Below are 25,601 nucleotides of genomic sequence, written 5' to 3'. Positions count from 1 at the left end.
GGTCATTTTGCTAATCGCTGTACTAAGATCATTAATGTGGATAATAATACTCAAGAACAACAATGAGAAGTGGTAAAAAAAAATCAACCCCTAGACCCTCTTTACCCAATGAACCTGGTCCCTCCTCTCATAAAACCTCTGCCCAAATCCCATCTCCTCCGCCTTCCCCTCCTCATCAATCTCAATCCCCTGGATTTGGAAAATCCCTTCAATCTCCTCCATCCTCCAACCCCTTCCATGTTCTTTCCCTCCCTGAAGATGACGCTACTCCTTTGAACCCTCCTGATCATCCCTCTTCCCCTCACTCTATGACTACCCTTCCTCCCCTCTTAATTGAACCCCTCCCCCCTAGAATCACCCGAAGTAACTCCAAGGACCAGGGATCTTCCTTTGATGGCCAAAAGAAGCCGGGGAGAAAGACTTCAAAACAGCATAGGGATGAAAACGCACAGAAAGACATAGCCCTTGGTCTGTAGAATCCAATAGAATCTTACAAACAGGGCACAAAAGATCAAGAAGTAGCAAGTAGAGACAAGGGAGGCAGAGCACCTCCTCAAACCACAGTTCTGAAATGATTAAAATTATTTCTTGGAACAGTAGGGGACTTGGGAACCCCTCCAAAATCAATGCTCTAAAAGATCTTATAGTGCAGGAGAAACCATCCATCATATTACTACAAGAAACAAAGCAAAGAGAATCAAAAATCAACAATATCATTGGAAAGTATAAATAATACAAAGGAGGCATATGCGAAGCTAGAGGAGCTTCTGGAGGAATTACCACCATCTGGAATCAAAATGATTGGCACAGTGAAGCTGAGCTAATTGATCAACATTGGATAAAAACAGTTCTGAGAAATAATATCAGCAATCAATAGATTCTCATCTTTAATGTATATGTTCCCAATCATTATAGGGATAAATAAATTTGCTGGGAAGCTCTTAGTAATCACATTATGGAAGAAGACAATAGCAACATCATAGTAGGCGGTGACTTCAACTTAATTCTGCATGCTAATGAAAAGCGAGGGGGGAATTTTCTGCCAGATCCTTTAAGGAACCAAATGGAAAATATAATGCACACTGGTGATTTGATAGATATAGCTCCAAAAAATCGCAAGTTCACATGGAGCAATCGTAAGCTGGGCAGCCACAATATCATGGAGAGGTTGGATCGATTCTTGTTTAATATCTCCCTCCTGTCAACCTTCTCAACCGTAAACTCCGCCATTTTACCCTTGGTCATTTTAGACCACTATCCAATCACACTCGCATTGGATACTCACTGCGGACCAAGATTTAAATACAATCATATTTGGAGCGATCATCAAGCTGCTCGAAACATCATCCAGCTCACCTGGGGATAGCATATTGAAGGCTCCCCAGGCTACATATGGGAGAATAAATTAAAGAATGTGCAAAAAGCGCTTAGATACTGGGCCAAATCGCACTATAAGGAGCCAGAAAAGGAAAAACATGAGCTAAAACTTCAAATTGCTGAACTTCAATGCACAATAGAACAAAAGGAATACTGCCATAACGAAAAAATCCAAGAAGAAGAGCTGTACAATAAATTGAGCAAAATTAAAAGGCAGGAGGAAGAAAAGTGGCATATCAAATCAAGGCAAATATGGCTGGAAAGTGGGGACAAGAATACCTCCTTCTTTCATAAACAAGCCACTGCAAGACAAGTCAGAAACACCATAACTGCCATTACGGACAGCGCAGGGACTCAACATGTGGAACAAATAGATATCAAAGAAGCAGCCACAGAACATTTTAAGGACCTTTTAACCGAAGCACAGGAGGAAGAATCTCATGATGATTTGCTACAGCATTTGCATTCTAAAGTCACAGATGATCTGAATAAAAACCTGACAGCAGAAATAAAAGAGGAAGAAATAGTTGAAGCAATCTGGAGCCTCCAGCCCAACAAGGCACCTAGACCGGATGGATTCCCAATTTGTTTTTACAGGGACTACTGGGAGTTGATAAAGAAAGACCTCATAAAATACATCAAGTGGATCCAAAAAAAAGGCAAAATAGGTGGATATACAAATTCTACCCACTTGGCCCTCATTCCTAAGGAGAACCGTCCATCCAATTTCTCTCGCTTCAGGCCTATATCTTTATGCAATTCATCATACAAAATTTTCACTAAAATCATAGCCTCTCGGCTCAAACCTCTTCTACCGATGCTAATCTCAGAAAACCAAGGAGGCTTTATGGCTAATAGACAAATTTCAGACTCTATTCTTCTAGTTCAAGAGGCCATACACTCAAGTCATGCAAGGAATGAGAAAGGCTTCATTCTGAAACTAGATCTGGCCAATGCCTTTGACAGGGTAAGGCATTCTTTTTTATTCGCAGTTCTTCAAAGGATGGGCTTCTCACCTCTCCTTATTAATGTCATAAGAGCCTGCATCTCTGGGCCTTGGATCGCTCCCCTCATCAACGGAAGACCCGGACCCTCCTTTCAATCCTCAAGAGGACTAAGGCAAGGCTGCCCCTTATCCCCTTATCTCTTCATCCTCATGGCAGAATCATTTAGCTGTGCCCTTGACCAAAAGAGGCAGTCAGGCCTCATTACGGGCATCAAGTTTGAAGATGGCATTAAAAATATAAATCACTCTCAATTTGCCGATGACACCCTTCTGCTGGGGGGGCGACCACCATTATTGCAAGAAGATTCAAGTCCCTGCTCGACAAGTTTATGAGATATTCAGGAGGTCAAATAAATCACCTTAAAAGATGTATTTATGGATGGAATGCTTCATCCCAAATGATACATAGCATTGCCAACATTTTTGGTGTCCCCTGCAAGTTAAATTGGGACTGTTTCAGTTACTTGGGAATGCTGGTAACCATAGGGAAAGCAAAGACTGGAGTCTGGGACTTAACGCTAGACAAAATGAAAAGGAAAGTTCAAAAATGGGGAACTCTGTGGCTCAATCCAGCTGGGCGACAGGTTCTTCTAAAATCAGGTCTCTCCTCCCTCCCCTTATATCAGTTTTCTCTGGCCCAAGCTCCAGCTTCATTCCACCGAAAAATGGATAGCATCCTCAGATTTTTTCTATGGCAAGGGGGCAAGAATGAAAAGAAAAAATACAACCTAGTAAATTGGAAACTAATCATTCAAAGTCCAGAGAATGGAGGTCTTGGCATCAGGTCCCCATCTCTTATGAATTTAGCATTTGGTGGGAAATTGATTTGGAGACTACTGGACAATCAAACTGCATGGTGGAAAAAATTCCTAGAATCAAAATATCTTAATCAGTCAAGAATGCAAATTCTCACTTCTGAGATCCCCAACAGACATTGTACAAAGATATGGAAACTTTGTAAAAAAACCATCGCCTTCATGGCGCAAAATGTTTCCAAAGTGCCAAAAGGAGGTGAAACGGTGAACTTTGGTTCGGACAAAATCATGGGGAACCCTCCCATAAACAGTCTTCCAGGTATGGATCCTATAATTCATTATCTTCAAAGTAAAGGCATATCTAACCTGAGTCAAATCTCTCAATGGAATGTATCATCTAATGCCTGGGTTCAATGGGAATTTCCACCCATACCCCACCATCTTAAAGGTAGCTTTGATTCTCTTTGCAACTGTCTGCACAGTATTGCACCCACCATTAAAGGTGAAAAGGATGAGTTTCGTTGGGACCCTTCAGGAACAAATTATTCCATCAAAGCAGGATACAACTATTTGAGTAGCAAGGAACACCCCACTGCTGTTTGGGCTCACGGGAAGATTTTAAAAAGAGCTGAAGCAATTCCAAAGATCAAATTTTTCATGTGGACACTTCTGCATGGTAAACTTCTAACTGCAGAGAACCTCAGGAAAAGAGGCATTGTCGGACCCTCTAGGTGTCCCAACTGTCAAGCTGCGGAGGAATCCATACAACACTTATTTATTTCTTGTCCCTTTGCAGCCTCATGCTGGAACATCATCATCCCCTCTGCACCTCCTATTTGGAATTCCCAACATTCTATTGATGAAGCCTTAAATAACTGGAGGAGAAATTATCCTTGGCAATCAGCGAAGCAAAATCCAGCTAAAAGAGTTTGGAATGCCATTAATTTTGCTCTTCTGTGGCACATATGGATCGCTTGAAATTGTATGATCTTCCGAGATAAAACAACTACAATCAGGCACATTCTCATTAAAGCATCAAGCCTTGCCTCAAAAACTATAGCATCTAAGATAACAAAGAAAATCGATCTCGTCAGCCTATGGGCAGAGGAGCGAAATTTTATTTGGAATCTTATAGACAGGACCAGCAACATTTCCACAACAAAGATCAGTAAGTTCAGAGGCAAAGCCGACAACCCTGAATGGAAAATCTGCCTCACAAAAGACGAGTTCAGTAAATGGCTCCTTTCAAAGAAATCTCACTCTTTATTCTTTGACGGAGCTTCTAAATCTAATCCGGGAGCTGCCGGCGCAGGGGGCATCATTCTTGATCCTTTAGGCGCACCTGTGTCCTCCTTTGAATGGGGTTTGGGGAATCTAAGCAACAATCGAACTGAAGTTCTGGTTCTTTACCAAGGTATCTTACAGCTTCAGAACCAAGGGACCAACAAAGCCCTCATTTTTGGTGACTCAGCTATAATAATCAGTTTAATGAATAGCAACAGACAAGCATCCAATCTTTTTCTCCATCAAATCATCATTCGTTGTAAAAATCTACTGTCTCAGGACTTGGAGTACCATTTCTTACATGTCCTACGCTCCAACAACCAAGAAGCGGATAAGAGAGCTAGCCAGGCCAGCTCTCAGGAAAAAGGAAACCTCTTATGCAATCACGCGAGCCTGCACCAATTCATCCCCTGATTCACATGATTGCCCCAAATCGCCTCTCTCCAATGAACTGCGCCTCTGCCATTAAGGACTCTGACCAAATCCAATACACTTTTGATTCCCTCTGCAGCAAATCTCTGTCTACGCAGTTGAATCTCATTCTTGAAGATTTTGAAACAGCAAATTGGATTTTAATCAGCAGAACTCGTGATCTCCGACAGCCATCCCGAGGCCTCCAACGCCCGACATATCAGCCATATCACCATTGACTAGATGTATTGCAAAACCAGTCTGCTGCTGTCCCAATTCATAAGAATCTATACTTGTTCTAGGAACTTACAAGCGAACAGTAAAGGCATTTTTGTGTATTGCCATAATGAAATACAATCACAAACTACTACTGTGATTTCATCTATTGTAAAATCGGAGCTTAGTCTCCTCCAACTTTTTTGAATATATCAAGCAACCGATTTTGTAAAAAAAATTTTATAAATAATCTTATATAATAATTATATAAAAGGTATAAAAAAACCAATCAAATAAATAATCTTAATTAACAATATAACAATAAATTATACTTTCCCTTATTTTATGAAAGTAACAGCGAAAAATAAATATTTGCGAATAAGAATAGGGAACTCTAGAAAAAAAAGAGCAAATCTCAAAGATATGTAACATGTTCCATGAAAATGGAGGACACCAATCAAACAAACGTATTCATGCTGCAAAATTAAAAGAGTAACATATGGAACCGTAATATAATAGTATTCCACATTTACATAATAATATTGTACACTTTCTTTATTTTAAGAGAATAATGCATAAAAGGTATATTTTAAGAGGATCATGCATAACAAGTATATTTGTGAGTGGGAATAGGAAAGTATATAAAAGGAGAGATTAAATAGTAATAATAACCTGGATGAAAAGTTAGAGGAATATGAATAATATGTCGAAGGATCTTGTATCATCCCAATTAATATGATTATATTTTACACTTTCCCTATTAACCGAATAATAATTTACGCTTTTCTTTTATTTTAAGATAGTAACACAGAAAAATATATTGGTGGGAGGGACTAGGAAAGTTCAGAAAAAGGGAGATTCCAAGAAAAAAATATAACCGGATCAAAAGTTAAAGAAATATGAATAGAAGATTAGAATATTAAATGTGGTTGATATATATAATAGCAACTTAATATAATATTTTAATATTAAATATTTTTTTGTAATTTGAATAAGTTTTTTCAATTTTCTAGTTTTATATGTCTATTATTCACTTTGTTAATGGAGAGAGTAACATAAAATTTCAATCCAAAATTTCCAGTTCAATGAAACTTCATTCCAAAGACCATCACTACTTAAACTACTAGAGACAAACAAAAATTAAATATTAATATTAAATAAATATTATATTAATAAATATTAATTTAAATATTTAAATTAATTAATATAATTTTATTTATTTATTAATGTGTTTATTTTAGAATTAGCACTCACATTTTTATCATAAAATGGGAAAAAAGAATTTAAATCGCTTTCTCCTAAAATGTATAGGACAATATAATTATATAATAAGATTTTCTTTAATTAATCATTGATCTCCATGAAAAATGGAGTTGAAAATTGGACCCATTGTACCATCTCAAATTATATAAATGTGTTATAGTATTTCCCTCCTTTATTATTTGCGATCTTAATTCACAACACCGTTATTATATTTGAAATATTAAATCCCTGGCATAAATGAAATGATTGGCTATATTATTTTATTTCTAAAGTATTTATATTTAGTGAGCATAAAGAAAAGTTAATAATTCGATTCTTAGATATTTACCTATCATGGATCATCTTTATGGCTATTGAAAAATTCCTTTGTCGAATAGATATGGGGCAATTGAATTTGGAGTGGACATAAAATTCACCATTTAATTTCTCTATTGATTGTTTTTATGTTATTCAATTATTTCAACACTATTTATTAGCTATCTTTTTAATTCAAAGTGTTTTTTGAATTTAATGTTATTATTTTAGTTTAATTTACTTTGACCACATATTTTGAATTTGTACCATATATATTGTTCACAAAAGTTTTCAACATTATGTGATTATATATATATATATATATATATATATATATATATATATATATATATATATGCTATGTATTTTAAAAGTTAATGTGAAATTATGTTGTACATGTTACATAATTTTATACACTTAAATATATTTATTATAATCTAGGTCACATTTCAATAGCTACATTAAACATTGTACCAATGCCAAGTTTTATAAATATTTTTTAATAAATTATGACCACAACCATATTTTGCAAATTATTTTTTAATAAATCAGAAAAAGGTGCAGATTTAAAAAACTGAAAAAAATTATAAACGTTTTCATATTATCCATTGAATCATATATTATATAAAAAATATTCACTTAACTTGAAATTTCAACTATTCATTTCATTGAAAATGTAAATTCCTCAATCTTAAAGTGTAATTAAATAGATTTATTATACCAAACACAATAATGAATAAATATAACATTAAAGAATATAGTTCATAACTATAAACAATTATTTTATATTTATACGAATTCTGAAAAATAAAATAAAAGTTATATAATAATTAATAATAAAATAAAAATGATATAACAGTGAAATATATTAAGTAATAGTATTTAAATTTAATTCTAATAAAGAACAAGCCTACTATGTAATTCGATTGATTTATTATACCAAACACAATATTGAATAAATGTAACATTAAACCATTATTTTATATTTATATGAATTCTGAAAAATAAAATAAAAGTGATATAATAATTAATAATAAAATAAGAGTTATATAAGAGTTACATATATTAACCAATGATTTTGTGATACTTCCCTTATTGATTAATGAAAATGTATTTTTTTAATTATATTTCTATATTTATATTTTTCAATAATTTTTTTTTTAGATTTAGATTTCTAATGATGTTATATATAAATTTTGTATTTTTTATTTTTCAGATTTGTAAAATGTTGTGGATATTTTATTGAGTAGTTTTTCACAATAGATCTTATAAAACTATATTTAAAAATCTAAAATATACATTATTATGGTTTTATTTTTCTTTTAGATTTCTGGATTGGTATATTACAGCTATGTTGATGGGGAAATTTACACCACTAATAGTAAGGGGTTCTCTCAATTTTGAAGTCTTAATTAGACCTCACATTGTTTTGGATAGGAGTCCCATCTTTTATGTGAGTCCGTTGCCACCATGATTTTTTTCTCTTGGTTGTCAAATGTATAGAAGTTAGAGTGAGACCAAGTGTGAAATGCCTAGAAAATGAGGAAGAAAACAATCCATGATTGATAAACTAGCATAAAAATGTACAAAACATAAAATAAAAATAATAAAAATAATATGCCTCAACAGAAGTCACTTATCTAAGACCACCTTAAAACATGCAAGCAAAAAGGTACTAGAGATGAACTTCAACACACTTAGTTACTACCATAAGTGTAGAATAAGGGAGAAAAGATCCAAAAACAAACATATGAGTCATACACAACAAACTAGTTCATTAACATATAACCAATATGAAAGCACACATGCACCCACTGTAAAAGTATTGGATATGTATTACAAATTCCATGAAAATGCACCAATGCAAAGAGTGAAAAGCCTCTCATTAATATGTTGATAAATCCAAATACATGTGCTACAATCCCATCAAAATAGAATAGTGGAATGAGGGTTGTTCATATCATTTGTTAGATAGAAACACTACCCTGACCATCACTCAGGCCATAATCTCCTAAGAGTAGGAGCGCTCTATGCTCAAAATGCTTTCTATAGATATGCTACATGATTCAAGTGTTAAAATCCCCTACAAATGAGGCACGAGGGTCTCTTTATGCAAATGCCTCAATGACCATTTACCCCTCCCATGACTCTTAAAATTCCCCATGGCACATTTGACTCACAAGACTCATCACTTTCCAAATAACTCTTTATTTATTCTATGACCTATCATCTTCTCAGTGCCTTTACATATACAAATAGACCTTTACATAATCATTGGCATTCCACATTTTCATAATTAAGAGAACTAACATGAACCTTCCAAGCAGCTTCATCCCTGCAAGTATAAGACAAATAATCAGAATACAAATTGGAAATATTTTAAAGTAACTATATATAAAAAGTGATAATAAATATCCCTCCCTCTACAATGAATGAAATGACTATTGGCATTGTTGATAAACTCCTAAAAAGATACACCCTTTAATTGATGAAACAAATAAACTCCTAAAAAAGATACACCCTTTAATTGATGAAACAAGCACAGAACAGACCTTCAAGTTTTGAGCGATGCATTCTTATTATGCCTCTTGACAAAGAACTTTAGGTTCCCTTAGTTCTTTTCATTATTCTCATGTTCTTCGTTTTTCCCAAGCTTCAAGTAGTCTACTAGTATATCTAACATATTTTCCATCTACTTTTTACTCACTCATTTGAATCTTGAAAGTTTTTCTCCAAGGACCATTTGTAATATTGTTTCTGATGAGGAGAGATCTCAATTGTTAAAATATCTTATAACTTTGGTGGTAGAAACTTGTTGGAGCAGATGAGGCTGAAGCTCTTCATGTGAATTAACAAGCTCATTCCCATTGGTAGAGCTCAAGTTTTGTATTTCCTCACAAAACTATCTTTACAATTGAACTTGTCCTAATTTATAAATACAGTAGAGCCCACATCTCCCCAACACCATTCTGCAAGGTAGCAGAAGCTACAACTTCCAATGAAGCATGGAAGATCCTCGGAGCAAAATTTGATGCAAGGGGGAGTAATCAAGTCGAAGAGAGTAGTGTTGTTCAGCCTGTTGTAGCAGTGCTTGAAAATGAGAATGAAGATGGATCTGTAGTAGCGAATCTACAGAGAGATGAAGTGTTTGGTGAATCTCACTTGAAAGTGGATCACAATGTTGATGATGTGTTATCAACAGACACTGATTTTAGCATAGATAATGTTGCCAATGGAGAAGCATCTGTTTTAGTGGATCTAGCAATTGAAATTGTTGATGTTAAATTTGATGAAGAACAATTAACTCATGATGAGTGGTTGCAGATGATGAAACATAAAGATCTTGTTGATACATTGTTCTTTGGCGAGAGAAACCCACTTGCGTTTGAAAGCGAAGTGGAAGAGACAGAGAAAGAGACAAATATAGAGGTAGAAATAGAGTCAGAAACAAAGAAGGAAGCCCGCAAAGAGAAAACAATGACAAAGTAAAAGCTAGAGAAGGAACAAAACCAATGTGGTTCTGTAAATATTTTTAATTCTAGCATTGATTTCCAGTGTGCAGGTACACAGAATGATTATGAAGAAGAATTAAATTTCTTTGAAGTATGGCTTCAAAAACCATGTATTGATGATGCCTGCATAGAAGTTGCAGCTATGAATATTGAGGACAATATGAATGATATTGAAAATGAAATTTTCATGTATTGGAGTCCTGAAAAAATAAATTCCATTATGAACCTATGTTGTAGCAAATTGATAATCAGAAGATTGATGATGTAGAGAAAAATATTGAAGATGACATGTGGAAGCAGTCCACATATGAACAAATTTTTGAAGACGTAGAAGACATCCATGGATAGTCTGAAATGATTTTCTATGGTTTTATGATAAATAAATATATAACAATGGTAGAGCTTCAACAACAAATGAAGAAACTGAAATTTGGAACCTACGCCAAAAAGACAAAGATAAAGCAGTTTAGAGGATACCACTGTTTTAGAGGATACAGGATCTGGAAGAAAAGGAAAAAGAAATCAACCAAAAGAGTTGATGTCAAAGTTTTTCAATCATTGTAAACCTAGCTAAGACTTAGACCAACATGCATGTTTAAGTTTTGTTAAGTCATGGTTAAGTTGTCAGTCGTAATTAAGGGGGAGTGTTAGAAATAATTACTCGTGACAACACACTGCAGCTGGTGCACTCCACATCGCCTCACCGTCACCGCCATGGCCTATGCAGACTTGAAGGACGCACCACCATACTTGTTGAGTTTCGAAGAGCCATCACCGCCTCAACCTAGTTAGTGTCGAAAAGGCAAATAACCGACTTAGTTTTTGTATAAATGTAGATGAGGCATAGTCCCGACGTATAGAGTGTGAATTGTACACAATTGTAACTGCTTGATCTTCTGTAAATTAATGTTTGGTTTTTGTAATTTAATAGTTGTAGGTGTGTCTTTCGTTGTGTCCCCAGTCTTTCATTTAATATGAGAGCGTTGTTTACTCTGAATTCTTTCCATTTGGAATTCTTTCCAAGGTGAGGATTCATTATTTTCCGTTAGATGTGCGCATCGACCTTGAGACAATTCCACTTGGTTTTTGAGAGAATGGTATTGTCTTGTAGCACAACCCTATATGTGGTCAATAAAATGTTGAAACTAATAATTTGGCCTATCTTCTCATTGGGATGACCCCATTGTTCACTACTGCATAACTAAAGTTGGTGAGTCATTAAACAATAAGGAATATAGCTATCGGAGATAGTTTAACTATGCAATAGTCCGCTAGGCATCGATTAGAGAGTTAGGTATAGGAATTAGAAGAGATCCAAATTCTTATGGCATCCTATGGTGCATGCGTTGTTTCGTATCTTCTGGTTAGGATTATTTCAAGTAACGCCTTGCATGACACACTCTATAGTGTGAATGATTGGAATGGCATCCTGTCATGCTCGATCAGTCTTCTAAACATGGATACTACAATGCCACGCCTTTAGGTTTTTAGGCTTATTGGTCGCAACGAGGAAATTCATTCTGGAGAGACTGATAATTGTTATTGCCAAATGGCCAGCTGAATGTTGGCGTTACCAAACATTTCCTAAATATTCAGACCAAATTAGATTCCTCACATGATTGATACGAACATTACAAGCCATGGGACATAGTCTTGTGTTTCTTGGGCCAATCCAAATCATTATTGTCATGCAAGGCTTCGTACAAGTTCCTATTAAGCACGTATTCGTGGACCAAGGTGTTGGAATCATTGTTGGATTGATAACAGTAGAGTTTCACTATGTTTCTATGGCAAAGGATTCCAAAATTTTCAATTCCCTCCTTGGCTAATTGGTGGTCCCATTCTCTATAAATGTTTATTATTCCTTTTCTCTTTTTTTTGGAGAATGTAACACAAAGATGCGTTCTATCACTAGATCTGATCGTGCCATCCTCAATAATTTTGGTTACAGTATGGTCGCCTACTCGACTGTATGCCATTTGTATACTAGTGCCCCATTATCTATGTTTGAAAACTTGTATCCAGTTAAAATATGTAAAGTTTTCATTGTCTCGGCTGATCATAGACATAGCCTGTTACCTTTTAGTGAGGCATTTTCCATACATCAATGTCAGTGCTTTAGCTGTCAACCAATTCCCACGAAGAAGTGTGTCGAGAGCATACATGAATCTCGACCATGCTCATAAAACTTTACACTCTAAATCCACATTTATTCTCTGAGTCGAGAGGTATCAGATCGAAGTAGCATAAGTTGTGTATTATAATTGAAGTGATTTCCGAGAGAACAATGTGGATTTATGGGTGAATCATGGCATGAGAGGACCAATGAGAGATAACATTGTTGGATGCATTCCCTCACTAGGGCTTCGGCCCATCTCAACCGAAGAGTCTTCAGTAAGTAATCTTGTACTCTCGACCGACTCAAACCACTATGTTATCCTTATTTCGGTTCATTCGTATGCTCATCCTATTCATGTCACCAGAGCCTATAATAAATCATCATTTCAAATCATCCTGTAATGAACTGAAATTGCAGGGGATATTGAGGGTGCGGCTAAATCCAGTGCTTTTAAAGCCTAGCAAGAAAATATGGTTCATATTTCATAACTCGTTCTTCGCGAGAATGATTGATGGAATAATTGTGAGAGAAAAATCGGAGATATATATATCCATTCTAGTAATTGCATATCATTATCATAGCCCATTCATTTTTCACCCTTACTGTTGTTAAGTTTACTCCATTTAATTTCTCACACATACATGGTTTCGCTGACCCTATGCCTAATAAATAAGAAAGGGAGGATGACATTTCTAAATTCAAGGATGAAAAGAGAAAATAACCCTGCTCAAAGTTTGAAAGATTTTCACTTATGTCTCGTTCAACTTGATGTTTCTATTGAAAATGGAGTAATGAAATTGTTTATGTTTTTTTGGAAAAATATGCAAGAAAATGGGAAGATGGTTCAATGGCTTGCCAACTGCAAGTATATCATCTTTGAAAAAAATTCCATTAAAATTTTAACTACCGTTGTATAAGGATTTATCTAGCTTAGTGTTTACTAGAAACTTGGTGAAAGACAAAATTGCGTGAGCCTTGAAAATAAATAAGAATGTGTTTTGAGGATGATGATTGCTATAGTAGTAATGGTGAAGGTGAACCTTGAAAATAAATAAGAATGCATTTTGAGGATGATGATTGCTATAGTAGTAATGATGAAGGTGATTATTGATATCAAGAAAAGGACACATTGATCTGAGAAAGCAAGTTATTGACTTATATCATGATGAAAATTAAATTTTAAGAAGAAAGTATTATTATCTAAAGTTATAAAAATGGTGGTAAGTATAGATGAATTTAACATTTTTGGTTTGGATTTTTTTCATTTAGTAATTGTATTATTAGTTAAAGATATTTAAGTTTTGAGGAAATTTAAAAGTTTTATTATGCTTTAGAAGTTGGAAATCAGAAATTGTGTGAGGACAAGGAAACAATTGTGGTTAAATATTGTGAAGAGTAAGGAAATTTTGAAACTATGGTTTGACAATTTCTTGAAGCTAAAATTATATCTCAAAATTTACAAGTCTATAATCAATGTTATCAAAAATTATTGGAAAATATAAATTTTATTTAAATTTTTTAGGCATAAGTTTGATGAATAATAATAATATATTCATACAATCCATTATTCTTGTGAAATTATCCTTAAAAACAAAATTTTTGACAATAAACTTTAGAAATAAATATTTTCTTTACTCTCCTTAAACTACAATTGAATTGAAATTTTTTTTCTATAATTTAATATAATTATCATATTAATAAATTAAAAATAATTTGAATTTGAATTAGAAGATAGTTAGTAAGAATGAATCAGAAGATACTTAATTAGTAAGAAATTTAATTATTAAAAAATATTTAATTAATAATAAATTTAATTATTAGAAAAATATTTAATTAACTTGAAATTTAATTATTAATTCACACTTTGTAAGTATTTTAAGTTAAATCTAAACCCGTCACGAATAATAAGTGTTAAGTGTGAAGCCAAATTCCCAGAGGATTCTAGATCAGATCTTTCTAGATCTCCAGGATTCTAGATCTTTCTACACTGCCATTAGTTCCTAGAATCACATGCAAGATTCTAGATCCTCCTACACCGCCAGTGGTTTCTAGATCATTCCAGATCTCCATTTGAATCACACAAATGATTCTAGATCCTTCTTCTACCTCTATAAATTTGTAATTTCTCTGGCCAAGGAAAGCAACCCAAGGCCCGAGCCTGTTATGTAATGCAAAGTGATTTCTGTTCTCCAGTGATTGTTTTATCTATTTCATTGTTTCTGATTAAGTAATCTTGTTGTTTCTCCATTTGTCTGTTTCTGTGAATTATTCTCTGCTATTGTCGTCTATGTCTCTGAGTATAAATCTGTTGTGTGTTATGTATGCTCTGGTCTAACAACTGGTATCAGAGCCAAGTTCAAATATCCACCGTGCAAGCCACTTAGTGCCATCAACTTGCTCTGGCAGCATTCGTTAAAACGTTGGTTGTTACCCCTAGAGCTGTTGAAGGATCTGTCCAAGAAATAGTTGAGGAATGCTGGAACTAAAAGATAGTTGCTGCAAGAAAAGCAAGGTCGTGGATCTATGTTGAAACGTGTTGCTGGAGTTTGAAAAGTGGAGATACGTAGAGATTGGAGTTGAAACGTGGTGTTCATAAGGTTTTTTTTTACATCAAGCTTGCACGTATACGTCAAGTTTTTTTCCTCAAACCAACATATGTAGGTGTGAAATGTGAAAAGGTTAAAACATTATATATGTTTTTATATTTATTATGAAAAATATATAATTATATGTTGGAATTTTGAAAAGTATATTTTAAAAAGGAGCAGGAATTTTGAAAAGGGTATTTTAAAAGGAGGAAGGTCATTATTACTAAATTTTAAAGAGTAATAATTAAAGTTTTATTTTTAAGTGGAGTTTTGTGCTTTGGGGCATGAATTTGATTGAAAATGGAGACAACAGTTACATATATGGAGAAGTTGAGCGGGGCTAATTTTTCCCTATGGAAATCACAGATGGAGGATATATTGATTTTAAAGGATTAGTATTTTCCGATTGAGGGCACAACAAAGAAACCCTCATCGATGACAAATGAAGAGTGGAATAAGCTAGATAGAAAGGCGATTGCAACAATCCGCCAATATTTAGCAAAGAATGTTTATTTCAATGTGTCTAGAGAAAAGATGGCAGAAGGATTATGGAAGAAGCTCCATGATCTATATGAGAAGAACATAGCATCAAACAAAGTGTTCTTGATGAAAAAGCTTTATAATCTCAAATGAAGGAGGGTGCTTTAGTTGCTGAGCACTTGAATGCATTTAATATTATTACTAATTAGCTTGCCTCTGTTAAAATCATTTTACATGATGAAATTAGAGCTATTTTTCTAATGTGTTCTATGCTAGACAGCTGAGAAAATTTAATTGTAGCTATGAGCACTTCAACAACTACAAGGACCCTGAAGTTTGATGATGTAAGTAGCAGTTTAATGAATGAGGAGCTGCGACGCAAGTCAATTGCGGAAAACCAAAGAGGAGAGGCTCTAGCTCTAGCTGATCGTGGTAGGAGAATGGATCGAGGCTAGCAAGGGCGATCAAGATCGAGAGGCAAATAAAAATCAAGGAGATGAAGGATCATCTACTTTCATTGTGGCAAACCTGGGCACATGAAGAAAGAATGTCAATTCTGTAAGAAAGGACAAAAGGATCAGAGACCGTCCAGTACAAATCACAAGTTATCCAGCACAAACGAAGGTGAGACTACTGCTATAGCCACAGATGGTGATGTGTTGTTTACTGTTTCAGTAGAGGATGTATGTGTATATACATCTAGCAGTGGCTTTGATTGGATCCTTGACTCTGGGGCATCTCACCATGTAACCCCATGCAAATATAGTTTTGCTTCATATAATCCCCGCGATTATGGTAGAGTGAATTTGGGGAATAATCAGTTTTGTAGTATTGTTGGAGTGGGAGATGTCCAAATCAAGATGAAAGATGGACAAGATATATTGTTGAAACAAGTCAGGCATGTACCAAAAATGCGCATGAGTTTAATCTCTATGGGACGATTGGATGATGAAGGTTATTCGACAAGCTTTGGAAAAGGAGGCTGAAAAATTAGCAAAGGTGCATTGGTCGTGGCCAAAGGAACCAAGACAGGAACATTATACACATTGAAGACACTAATAGGAAAATCATATTTGGCTGCTGTCACAAAAGAAGGAAATTCAGCAGATCTGTGGCATAAGCGTTTGGGTCACATGAGCGAGAAGGGCTTAGAAATCCTTGTTGATAAAAATTTATTGCCAGGTTTGAAATCATACAATCTTGATCTTTGTGAGCATTGTATATATGGTAGAAAAAGAAGGGTTTCATTCCTTAGAGGTGGCCATGACAAAAAGAAAAATGTGTTAGAATTGGTACAGTCGGATGTGTTTGGGCCTGTTAACATCAAATCATTAGGAGGAGCATCATATTTTGTAACATTTATAGATGATGCATCCAGGAAAGTTTGGGCATATCCTATGAAAAATAAAAGTGAAGTGTTTGGAATATTTCAAAAATTCCATGTTGCTGTTGAAAGAGAAACTAACAAATTGCTAAAGTGTTTAAGAACAAATAATGGTGGAGAATATTGCTCAAATGCATTTAAGGAATATTGTAACAGGTTTGGCATAAAGCATGAGAAGACTGTGCCTGGTACTCCTCAACAGAATGGTGTCGCAGAAAGGATGAATTGCACCATTATGGAAAAGGTGTGAAGTATGTTGTCCAATTCCAGCTTGGAGAAGAATTTTTGGGCTGAAGCAGTCAAGACCGCTTGCTACCTCATAAATAGATCTCCAACTACAGCCTTGGATTGCGGTATCCCTGAAGAAGTTTGGACTGGTAAGAATTTGAATTATTCTCACTTGAAAATCTTTGGATGTGAAGCATTTGTACATATTCCCAAAGAAAATAGAACTAAGCTAGATGATAAATCTATGAAATGCATTTTTTTGGGATATGCGGATGAAGATCTTGGTTATCGTCTATGGGATCCAGTCAAACATAAAATTATTAGAAGCAGGGATGTTATATTTAATGAGCCATAAATGTTCAAGAGGACTGTAGGTGAGTTGGAGATCAAGAAGGTTATTGACAGGTTTGAATAGAAGCAGGAAAACATACCACCAATACAAGAAAATGAACAACAAATTCAGGAGCATGACGAACAACAAGTGGAAAATGATGAACAACAAGAAGAAGGAATATTGCAGGAACCTTTACAGGAGATTCAACCTGATAATGCACCACCACAGTTGGTTCACAGATCTTCTAAGCCTCATAAGCCTTCACAAAGGTATCCTCCTTCAAACTATATTTTGTTGACTGATGAAGGTGAACCTAATTGTTTTCAAGAAGCTTGTAAAGTTGAGCACAGTAAAGAATGGAAGAAAGCAAAGGAAGAAGAAATGAAATCTTTGTAGGAAAATAAAACTTGGGAGTTGGTAAAATTCCCAAAAGGTAGAAAGGCTTTACAAAACAAATGGGTGTACAGGATTAATCATGAAGATGACGAAAAGAAGGAGAGGTATAAAGCAAGACTGGTGGTGAAAGGTTTTGCCCAAAAAGAAGGTATTGACTTCACTGAAATTTTCTCACCTGTTGTTAAAATGTCATCCATTAGAGTCATTCTTGGTCTAGTTGTTGCTTTAGACCTAGAATGTGAACAGTTAGATGTAAAAACTGCATTTCTTCATGGTGAATTGGAGGAAGAAATTTATATGGAGCAACCAGAAGGCTTCATAGAAAAAGGCAAAGAAGGCTTTGTTTGTAGGTTGAAGAAGAGTCTCTATGGGTTGAAACAGGCACCTTGACAATGTACAATAAATTTGATTCGTTCATGTTGGAACATGGTTTTCAGAGGTTGGAAGTTGACCATTGTGTCTATATCAAGAGGTATGATCAAGGAAAGTATATCATATTATTGTTATATGTGGATGACATGTTGATTGTTGGGCATGATAAGAATAAGATCAATAAGTTGAAGAAAGATTTGGGTAGCAAATTTGCAATGAAGGATTTGGGACCAGCACAACAGATATTGGGCATGTGGATTATGCATGACAGGAAAAACAAAAGGTTGTGGCTGTCATAGGAAAGATATATCAAGAAGGTGCTTGACAGGTTTAATATGAAAGATGCCAAGCCAGTTGGTACACCCCTTGCGGCCCACTTCAAGTTGAGTACTGAATTATGTCCTAGTAATGACAAAGAGAAAGAAGAGATGAGAAAAATTTGTTATGCTTCAGCAGTCGGCAGCTTAATGTATGCCATGGTATGCACACGACTAGACATTGCATATTCAGTGGGAGTAGTGAGCAGGTTCCTTACCAATCCAGGCAAACAACATTGGCAAGCAGTAAAATGGATTTTAAGGTATCTCAAGGGTACTAGTCATTATTTTTTATGTTTTGGTCATGATGAGATTGTGCTTGAAGGATTTACAGATACAGATATGGCTGGAGATATGGATACCAGAAAGTCCACTATAGGTTATTTGTATACATTTGCAGGTGCAACGGTATCTTGGGTGTCAAGGCTACAAAGAATAGTAGCCCTCTCTACAACCAGAGCAGAGTACATAGCTGCAACAGAAGCTTGTAAAGAGATGTTGTGGATGCAATGATTCCTAGGAGAGATAGGAATAAAGCAGGACAAGTATGTGTTATATTGTGATAGTCAGAGTGCCATTCACTTGGCGAAAAACCCAGCATTTCACTCAAAAACCAAGAACATTGACTTAAGGTACCATTGGATCCGGCATGTGTTGGAGGAAGAACAATTATCCTTGGAAAAGATCCATACAGACAGGAACCCTACTGATAAGCTCACTAAGATTCTACCATGAAATAAACATGAGTTATGTAGAGGCATGGTAGGACTCAGTGTGACTTGATGACTCTTATTTGGCTTCAAGTGGGAGAATGTTAAGTGTGAAGCCAAATTCACAAAGGATTCTAGATCAGATCTTTCTAGATCTCCAGGATTCTAGATCTTTCTACACCGCCATTAATTTCTAGAATCACGTGCAAGATTCTAGATCCTCCTATACCGCTAGTGGTTTCTAGATCATTCCAGATCTCCATCTGAATCACACATGGGATTCTAGATCCTTCTTCTGCCTCTATAAATTTGTAATTTCTCTGGCCAAGGAAAGCAAGCCAAGGCCCAAGCCTATTATGTAATGCAAAGTGATTTTTGTTCTCCAGTGATTGTTTTATCTATTCCGTTGTTTCTGATTAAGTAATCTTGTTGTTTCTCCATTTGTCTGTTTCTATGAATTATTCTCTGCTATTGCCGTCTATGTCTCTGAGTATAAATCCAGTGTGTGTTATGTATGCTCTGGTCTAACAATAAGTTACTAGTTAGTTCATGTAGATTTTATATCATCTAATTATTAATTCAGATATCATGAGTATTTTTTAATACTTAATCCTTATCAACGGTTAGTGATTATCAATGTAAAAAATTTACCTTCATCAAATTCAATTATAAGATAGCTCATGCCTAAATAACCCACCCACTATATTTCTAGTTAACATATTAAAATAACCCATCAGTAATGGTCAAACTCAAATGTAGTTAGGACTATTTTTTAATACTAAACGTTGTTACTTCACGTGGTTGTGGCATGATATTAGCTCAACATTTTGACTTAGGAATAACTTTTATGATTTTAGCCTCAATTAACCCTTTAGAGATAACTTTTATGATTTTAGCTTCTATTAACATTTTAGAAAGCCTTTAAACATAAAGAGTTTTTCAATTAGGTAGTGATAACTTTGTTTAGGAATGACTTTTATGATTTTTGCCTCAATTAACACTTTAGAGATAATTTTTATGATTTTAGCTTCTATTAACATTTTAGAAAGCCTTTTTCGAGTTTTTCAAATCGGTAGTGATAACTTTGTTTTTATAGATTATTATATATTAATATAAAATAAAAAATAAAAATAAAAATCATTTTTTAATCATTATTTATATTTATATGTATATGTCAAATTGAAAAAATTGTCTCTATATTCAACATTGGGCCAGAATGGTACTCTTTTTTGAATTAGATTGTTGTGGATTGAATGAGACGCAGGGGTCTAGTAGTTGTGCAGACTGGTCTTTTGGTTTCTATAAATTCGTGTATATGTCAGGATGTTCTAAGGGGAAATTGAATGTATCATTACTCCGCCATACTTGATGCAGCTTCATCGATTTGAACTGGAAGCTCTGGCTCGGATTTTGCGCTGATATTAATGTAGAATAGGTCGTTTATATTAAATGTAATTGGTAGCTGAAGATATGCGTGGGGTTTTGGTGGTGGTTTTGGGGTAATGTTAACATTGTTGATTTGATAATTAAATTTTAATAAGATTTTTTAAAAATTACTTAATTTTAATAAGATAATAAATTAATTAATAATTTATAAGTAAATTTAATCTAAATATCATAAACATTTTTGTAATACTTAGTGATGGTTGTGGGTAATTTTAGTTTGAAAATTGATTATGATAAGTTTTCCCAAAAATACTTAATCCTCTTAAGAGATGTTTCACAACTAAATTATGATAAGTGATGACCGGGAGCACTGCTGGTTTCACATGATAATTTTTTCCAAAAATACTGGATCCTTTTTAGACATTATGATAACTTTTTCCAAAAATACTTAATTCTGGTTGCTTTTACAATTAAATTATGATAAAAAAATGGCTAACAACACTGCTGGTTTCACAACTAATCATAATAAATTTTTCCAAAAAATACATTAGGATAAGTTTTCCCAAAAATACTTAATGGACAAAAAAGATCAGTGGAATCTGGGTCGACTTACTTGATTGATAAATTATAGGCAAGTGGACGATTTGACGAATGACTGTTCATCGCATCAATAAATTATAGATGAGTCTCAGTGGAGTGTCGTCGAACTGTTCACTCGATTAATAAATAAGTGGCCATGAAGAGTTGATGTGTTAAATCAGTCGAAGATTCGACGAATAAGTTACTGTTCACTCGAATAATATAAGCGGATCCATGGAGAATTGATGTGCTAAAATATTCACAGTGCAATTCAAAGGCTGTATTTTGCATCAAATTTGGTATTGGAGTTATTCTTTTGTTGTTCTTTTACCTTTTCTTTTTATGTTTTTCCGCATCAAATTTGGTATTGGAGTTATTTTTTTGTTGTTCTTTTCTTTTAATATTTTGCTTGGAGTTATCAAGTTTTCATGATTCGAGCATTTCAGGATTTTTTCCAAATTTTATTCATATATTAAAAATACATAATGTTATAAAACTCAAAATCATTATATCCATTGAATCAACCAAAATAAAACATAAAACTGTCAGAGTGCACTTTGCTCGTCCTGATCCATTTATTAAGACGACAATAATAATAAAGAAAGAATTTCACCTCGATTTCTTATATACATGCTTTCTGAAAACTATACTACGCATCTATAATTTTAGTCTCCCAGATATCATTCTTGAAAATTACTCCACTGCTACCTCCGCCCCCATTCTGACTGTGATCATCTTCGTCTTCAGAAGATCGAAGCCTCTCTTCATGGAATTATATGTTTTTCCGCCGCCTCGACACGCCTTCTTTCTTTTCCTTACAGCCTGCTGTGCCTCTCTAATCCGCTACTCGTTATGCTTCGACGCGCAATATGAGTATTGCCTAAATACTAGTAATTGTGGGAGCATGAATCTAACGTATCCCTTTGGTGTAGGAAAGCGGGGATGCGGTCACCCTGGCGTTCAGATGAACTGTCTGCAGAACTCAAATCCAGTTATCGAGATTCATGGCCAGAATTACACAATACAAAGGGCACATTCTCCGTACTTCTTAGTTGTCAGAGACAAGAACTGCGATTATTTTGATCACTCCAATAATAATCTCCAGATACCGTTTTCACAATATGGAGACGCCATCTTCGACATTTCAGGTAAAGACAATCGGACTCTAAACGTGTACAAGTGCAATATACCTTTTCAGGATGCATTCCTCTCCACAGAAGGGCAACTTTGGAAATGTAATGCTACTGTCTATTGCGATTTCTTCATCTCAGGGCATTCCATCAGGGGATGTTCTATGAAACAAGTAGTTGTTGAGATCGGAATAGCGAGCTACATTTCCAGAGATACAAAGAGAGATAAAGATTGCAAATCATGTGCAGCAAGTGGAGGGATATGTGGTTACAACATTTCGGACTCAACTTCGCCTTTCCTCTGCTACTGCAAGGACGGACCCCTTATAGACAGATGCCACGGCCATGGTATGCTATATTTTAACTTTCAACAGAACTATTAGTTCAGTTAAGATGAAATGATGGTTTGACACTGATTTTTGGATTAATGATATAGAATTATTTTCTAATTTATTTTTGAAACCTACTAATAAGGTTTATATTAAGGACCAAGGTTATTCTAAATATCAACCCAGAAATAATTCTATGAAATTAATCCGAAAGTCAGCCTGAAACCATCATTCTGAATCACTGAAAAAATAAAAGATTGAAATGAATTTACTCTGAGCCCATGTTATTAGGTTATTATAGGGAACAGTTTTAGTGGGTGCGAACTGAGCTCACAGCATCTAATATTATTATATGTATATGTGGATCCTGCCTGTTATATTTGATAGTTGTTTTTGTTATGTCACAGGTCCTCCAAACAAGTCAGCCATTATAATAATAATAGGTAAATTCTGATTTCTTTCTCCGCTTTACCACACGCTGAATTGGTTTCTATTATTCTCTTGACCAAGATCACATTGATAAATCAATCTCTTCATTTCACCGCAGGTTGCTCAGTCGGAGGAGTAACGTTCACGGCAGTAGCTCTAGTACTGTTCTTGACGTTTTATATGAAGAAGAGGCATCCTTCTCCTGGTAGCTCCGCTGCAAAAGTGGAGAAATTCCTCAAGGAATATGCTTATGAAATGCCAATGAGATATTCATTTTCCCAGCTCAAGAAGATGACAAACAACTTTGCAGAGAAGTTGGGAGAAGGAGGTTATGGTGTGGTCTATAAAGGAAAGCTGAATTCCAACGGAGCTCCCATTGCTGTTAAGATTCTTGACAGACATAGACACAGCGAGGCCCAATTCATGAATGAAGTGGCCACCATTGGACGGGTCCGTCATGTGAATTTGGCTAAGCTGTTGGGGTATTGTTTTGAAAGCCCTATAAGCGCACTGGTGTATGAGTACATGCTCAATGGATCTCTCGATAAGTTTCTGTTTGCCAGAGAAGAGCGCGGGCAGGTATTAAGGTGGGGACAATTGCATTCCATTGCTTTGGGTTCGGCTCGTGGAATTGCATATTTACATCAAGATTGCGAGAAGCGCATCATACACTTCGACATCAAGCCTCACAATATCTTGCTGAACGCCGACTTCACGCCAAAAGTTTCTGATTTTGGTCTGGCAATGCTTTGTGGAAAGGAAGACGACCATATATCAATGACGGCGAGGAGAGGAACGCCGGGATATGTTGCGCCAGAGATGTGTTACAGTAATATGGGGCCTGTTACTGATAAATCCGATGTTTATAGTTTCGGTATGCTGTTGCTAGAGATTGTTGGGGTTAGAAAGAATATCAATTCGCAGGTGAGCCGTTCAAGTCGCCTGTACTTTCCTCAGTGGGTTGTCAATATGCTTGAGAATGAGAATGATGAGTTGCAGATGAGATTGCGCGGAGGAAGAGTCGGAGGTATTGAAACAGACACGGAGGCGGCGGCCAAGAGGCTGATGACTAAAGTTGGGCTGTGGTGCATTCAATATGAATCCAAGGATCGTCCATGTATGAGTAGGGTTGTTCAAATGTTAGACGGAAATGAAGAAGACGTGGACAACCCTCCCTTTCCCTTACGTTCCTCTTCTGCTACACCTGAAATACCATTATTGTCTTTTGCTCAAAACACTTCTTACTTGGGAAGAACCTTGTAGATTTTTATGTGGAATTTGCTTTATATTATAGACATCTGATTGCATAAAGAGTCTGCTATGATAGAAGTATGCAGTTTCGGAAGCTTGTGCACAAATCATGATTTCATCCTATTTATTTGACCCGTTCATATATGCGAAATTCGATTTATATATTACCAAATATATTATACTTTTTTCACGTGATCCTATGAATTAATCTAAGTCTCTTTCTAACTTTTGCAATTACTATTTATGCAGCAAATGCTAACTTTTGCAATTACTATTTATGCAGCGAATGCTATTTTTTAGAAACTTTAATCCGAACGTAAATTTAAGCATTCAGATGTATAATGTATAACCGCTAAAGTTAATCATTGAATTTTTAAGTAACGTTGCAAAAATCAGTATCTATTGGTAACTAACGGAAGAAAAAATATATATATATATATATTTTTAAGTATTTAAAATATTTATACATTGTGAAGAAAAAACTAGTATAAGAGATGAGATGTTTTAAATATCAAGAAAAAATATAATAAATATATGTCATTATTATGACTTATATATAATGAAATTAGATACATAAATTATTAACTAATTATGTTTCCTTTTTTTTTATTGGAAAAAGTAATGTTTTTCCTCTAGAGTAAGAAAGTCTTGGGGCTAGTATTGGACTCTCATGTCCTTTAGAAGAAGAAGTAGGAGGAGGTAGGCTACATCCTCTAGTGGTGAACATGCTAAGTGGTTTCACCTCCTCTTCTTAATGCTCACCCTCCACCTCCTCCTCATCCTCTATCTCTCTCTCCCCTACAACTACTACCTCCTCCTCATCCTCTACCTCTCTCTCCCCTACAACTACTACCTCCTCAAATGCCTCCTCCTCTAACCTATCAACGGTCGATTCCATGCGAAGCCTCTCACCCTCAAATTTTCATGCAACAATGGTGTTAATCACATCCAATGAGATGGCCCCTAGGTCTTGTGTTTTTTTAAGTTTCCTTACCCATAATGGGAGATTGTAGTAGATGTAGGCCATGTCATTAAGGCGCTAGGACTCCAACTTGTATGAGGGTCATGAATTATAAATTAATAATTACAAAAATAATAAATTATTGATTTATAATGAATTCAAAAAGGTATTTTGAAAATTTTTAACCTCTTTAACTTCTTGGTGTGTCTTTTTCTCAAATACACTTCAATTTTGCTCGCACCGATAGGAGCTACATGTTTGGTTGAGTACTTGAAGGTCAAGCTTTTGGAGATTGGATGCTATGACAACACAACTTGTCCACCACAGGTCTACAACAAATAAGAGAAACATAAGGAAAAACAAATTGAAACTTGAAAGTTTAAGCACACTATGAAGAGACAATGAAATTCGAGCAAACCAACACTTGACATTTTAGTCTTCCTATCATAGATAACCATGTCAAAGCTAAATGTGACACCTAACATCCTTT

General features: G+C 35.1%; 1 protein-coding gene across 1 annotated transcript; it reads left to right on the top strand.

Annotated features, from left to right (window-relative positions):
- The first annotated feature begins 21,915 nt into the window (after positions 1-21,915).
- LOC149240859 (LEAF RUST 10 DISEASE-RESISTANCE LOCUS RECEPTOR-LIKE PROTEIN KINASE-like 2.1) lies at positions 21,916-24,162 on the top strand. The gene is made up of 3 exons (XM_089370335.1): positions 21,916-22,489; positions 22,878-22,913; positions 23,018-24,162. Exons 1-3 carry the CDS (start codon positions 21,916-21,918, stop codon positions 24,160-24,162), a joined length of 1,755 nt encoding a protein of 584 aa, XP_089226461.1.
- The last annotated feature ends 1,439 nt before the right edge of the window (positions 24,163-25,601 follow it).

This window comes from Pinus tabuliformis, chromosome 8, assembly GCF_031772625.1.
Source record: "Pinus tabuliformis cultivar Carrire ecotype Pingquan chromosome 8, CPIR1, whole genome shotgun sequence".
NCBI classification, from domain to species: domain Eukaryota; kingdom Viridiplantae; phylum Streptophyta; class Pinopsida; order Pinales; family Pinaceae; genus Pinus; species Pinus tabuliformis.
This window is presented reverse-complemented; position numbering and strand designations above follow the sequence as displayed.

Excerpts from the sequence above, each read along its gene's own strand:
- LOC149240859 (XM_089370335.1), top strand. The coding sequence starts at position 21,916 with ATGAATCTAACGTATCCCTTTGGTGTAGGAAAGCGGGGATGCGGTCAC. Across the intron at positions 22,490-22,877 it reads AGACAGATGCCACGGCCATG|GTCCTCCAAACAAGTCAGCC; the intron begins GTATGCTATATT and ends GTTATGTCACAG. Across the intron at positions 22,914-23,017 it reads AGCCATTATAATAATAATAG|GTTGCTCAGTCGGAGGAGTA; the intron begins GTAAATTCTGAT and ends ATTTCACCGCAG.